Genomic DNA, 3,547 nt, shown 5'->3' with positions numbered 1-3,547 from the left:
CATATACTAATGCTCGCTGAGCCCATCTATTTTCTATTTTTATTTTGAAACCCTAATTTCTTAAACCTCTTCCATAAATCGCCGCTGCACTGCATTCCATCATCTTATTCAGGCGAATCAGCTCACACTCAGGGTTTTTGATCTGCACCCATCCCTCTTGTCTTCCTTCATCGTAGCCGAAAGCCATGGTACTCTTCTCGTATTTTACATTATTTTTTTCCATCTTTTGTCTGGCTTGCTATTTCTGATGTACACGATGTCTCTTTTGCTATAATAGTCGAAGAGAAAGACTAGAGAGCCCAAGGAAGAGAATGTCACGCTTGGACCTGCTACTAGGGACGGAGAATTGGTCTTTGGTGTTGCCCACGTTTTTGCCTCGTTCAACGACACCTTCATTGTGAGTTAATATCTCTGCACATTTGCCCTGCTCTTTAGGGATTAGAATTAAAATTAGAAGGGAGTAGAGTTAAAAATTGTATCCATATTTTCCTTGCAGCACGTGACCGATTTGTCTGGGCGTGAGACCATGGTCCGCATTACAGGTGTGTGTTTTGATCTATGTTATCATTTTGGACTATATTTACTATAATTTTGATATTCTCTAAATTTTGGATCTTGATATTTGTTAGTGTATATCGTCATAGTATTATGGTAAATCATTTGGTGAATTTGTAAGCTTAGGTGCATACACTCTATCACTTATGAGTTTAGGCGTTGTAGACCACTCTATATTTCTCATAGTTAAATGAGTACACTCCATTATAGTAGAACTACAGGGCAGGTGATGAATCTCATTTTAAATGGGTTATGTGCATCTGAAACATTATTTATGATGCTTTCACCTTGGAGAACTGATGTCCTGTCATACTCACCTTATTCTTTACTACTTGTTAATTGTTTATAGTTGCCTAAAATTACTGAGCTTCACTTCATATGTGAAGTTGTTTGTAATTTAGGTGTTGAATACTAGGTTTTATTTTTGTTCTGTTTTTATTTGAAAAAGGTTCCAATTTGAAGGCTATGAAATGTGATTGCAAATATTTCCCTGGATTTAGGTGGTATGAAGGTTAAAGCTGACAGGGATGAATCATCTCCCTATGCTGCTATGCTTGCAGCGCAAGATGTTTCTCAGAGATGCAAGGTTTATTCAGTATTGTTATTTCCTTTCTAGTAATTTGCATCTGTCGTCTCATGCTTGAGGCCATTAGTTGATGCTTGGATTATGCAGGAATTGGGTATCAATGCTCTTCACATTAAGCTCCGTGCTACTGGGGGCAACAAGACTAAGACCCCGGGTCCTGGTGCTCAGTCTGCACTTAGAGCCCTTGCGCGTTCAGGCATGAAGATTGGTCGGATAGGTATGTGATATTTTTCTAAACGGAAGACAATCTCGGATTCATTAATCTTCCGTTGCATGCGTTAATGATGTGCCAGTTGCTATTTTGTCTTCCATTTCATCTGTTAATTTATTTTAACCTTTTTTGACATATTTCCAGAGGATGTGACTCCGATTCCAACCGACAGCACCAGGAGAAAGGGTGGCAGAAGGGGAAGGAGGCTTTAATTTGTCATTTTGTCAGGATTCTAGGGAATGTGGTTGGGATCCTTTTTATGAAGATGAAAATTGTTATTCGGTTTTTGAACAATTTCAGTTTAAACATGAAAATCTTATGTTTGATCTACAATGAAGACATATTTTCTAGAGAATATTCATATTAATCTTCGACTTAATTCCTTTTTGGGCATCCTTCTGGTATAATTCTTGTTTTGGTGAGGATCCATATTATTCTTCTTTGTTAGGTACCACCCTGCCATATGTTTAGATTTATTGACTTGATACTAATTTGCCCTGAGTTATAGTACTTCTTATGATTGAACTTGTTCGGATGGGTATGTAACTGATTTCTCTGTTGCCATTTAATGCCATAGAGTATGTTTTAATTCCCTCTGGAAAATCCATTCATCTATGTTAGCTGAATTCATTCCGTTGCAGTTGATTTTCACGAATGGTTGTAGTTTCCTTCAATTTTGATCTAGAGATTTTTTATTTTTTATTTTAATTAGTTTAGAGAAATTTTGTTCTTTATATACTCCTTTGTGGGATGAAAAATATTGATGCCTTTGATACAATCTATTTTGGTATTTATTGTATATGCCCCACACCCTTGGTGAAGTGTTTTTTTTTTTTTTGGGTCATTTTACTTAGAGCTGTCTAATTGGTTATTGAGTTTTGGATAATCCGTTAACCGAACCAAAATTTTTGGATTTTGGTATCTAATAATAGAATTTTTTGGTTATCAGTTCGGTTTCGAGAATCAGTTTTAGAAAATTTTTTGGTATCTGGTAAAACCCAATAACTAAAACGGGTTAATCAAAATAATCGAAAATTATTTAATATATATATATATATATATATATATATATATATATATTACATTAATTAATTTTTTTTTAAATCGAGTCTTAGCTAAAATAAAATTATGATATATTTAAAGTATAAGAATAAGCTTTATTCTAGTGGATAAGTTGCTTTGTGTATTTTCTAGAGATTAAGGTTCAAATCTTCTATCTAGCAAATTATTTGAATTTTAATTTTTTAAATGGATATTTCGGATAACCAAATAATCGAATCGGGTAACCGAAGCGGTTATTGAGTAACCGAACACCTAAAACGTGAAAGAGTTTAGTGTCCTAAATTACCAACAAAGTAAAACTGTGTAAAGAAAAGAGTAATGTTGGATGCAATGTTATTAACAGAATGTTAATAACATTATAACCAACATGCAGCGGAAGGTAATAACACACATGAATACTTTTTCCACGAATTATAAATAACCCGTGAGTGCCTCAAGGCTAAATTCACTATGTTGAATCAACAATACAAAGTACAGAATTGGATGATTTGAATCAACAATACAAAGTACAGAATTGGATGAGATCTATCTTTAGAGAATATCTGCCTAAGATAAACCAACCTATCTACTTTCAGTACTACAATGTTGATACAACACAGAACCCAATAACAGCCGAATAATAAAAGTTAATCGGACAAAGCAAACAACCTGCTACGCTCCAATGGCCTTGCACTTCAAATCTTGCTCGGACGTCGATACAAAGATAGACTTTACAGATTGGCTGCCTAAGTCTACTTCGTCAAAGCAATCATTGAAGAACCGGTGACACGTTTACAGCAGGAAAATGACGAGTTGGCTGCGAGTGAATGTTAAGTCGCTGATTTTGCACTTCCAAAACGTAAGAAAGATTGAAGCTTCTTGCTGCATTTATAGGCCTTCATGTCATGGTTGGTTTTCATCCACTTCCCACTTCCAGAACCTTCCTATAACTGCTGCAATCCGTCTTCAAAAACTGCTAGTCGACCAGCCTTGGAATGTTGGTTACGAGATCATGGTTCCTGAAAAATAGCAACAACCTGCCCACTACTTTGAACCATGCATAACCGCCAATCCACTTATAAAAAACGTGGTCAACAAGCATAGAACTGTTATTTCACAACCAAAGAATAAGAAAACGTGAAAGGAAGGTAAAG

At 35.5% G+C, this 3,547-nt stretch overlaps 1 protein-coding gene and 1 non-coding gene across 2 annotated transcripts; both read left to right on the top strand.

Moving 5' to 3' along the window:
• Positions 1–1,731, top strand: LOC131006510 (40S ribosomal protein S14-3). Its single transcript, XM_057933658.1, has 6 exons — positions 1–188; positions 278–397; positions 497–542; positions 1,056–1,141; positions 1,229–1,358; positions 1,497–1,731. Exons 1-6 carry the CDS (start codon positions 186–188, stop codon positions 1,562–1,564), a joined length of 453 nt encoding a protein of 150 aa, XP_057789641.1. The 5' UTR covers positions 1–185; the 3' UTR covers positions 1,565–1,731.
• Positions 773–863, top strand: LOC131007415 (small nucleolar RNA Z101). Its single transcript, XR_009096117.1, has one exon. It is a non-coding gene; the product is annotated as a small nucleolar RNA Z101 (small nucleolar RNA).
• Positions 1,732–3,547: the final 1,816 nt, after the last annotated feature.

This window comes from Salvia miltiorrhiza, chromosome 1 (genome assembly GCF_028751815.1).
Source record: "Salvia miltiorrhiza cultivar Shanhuang (shh) chromosome 1, IMPLAD_Smil_shh, whole genome shotgun sequence".
In the NCBI taxonomy this organism is placed as follows: Eukaryota; Viridiplantae; Streptophyta; class Magnoliopsida; order Lamiales; family Lamiaceae; genus Salvia; species Salvia miltiorrhiza.
Note: the sequence above shows the minus strand (reverse complement) of the source record. Positions and strands in the feature narration are given on the sequence as shown.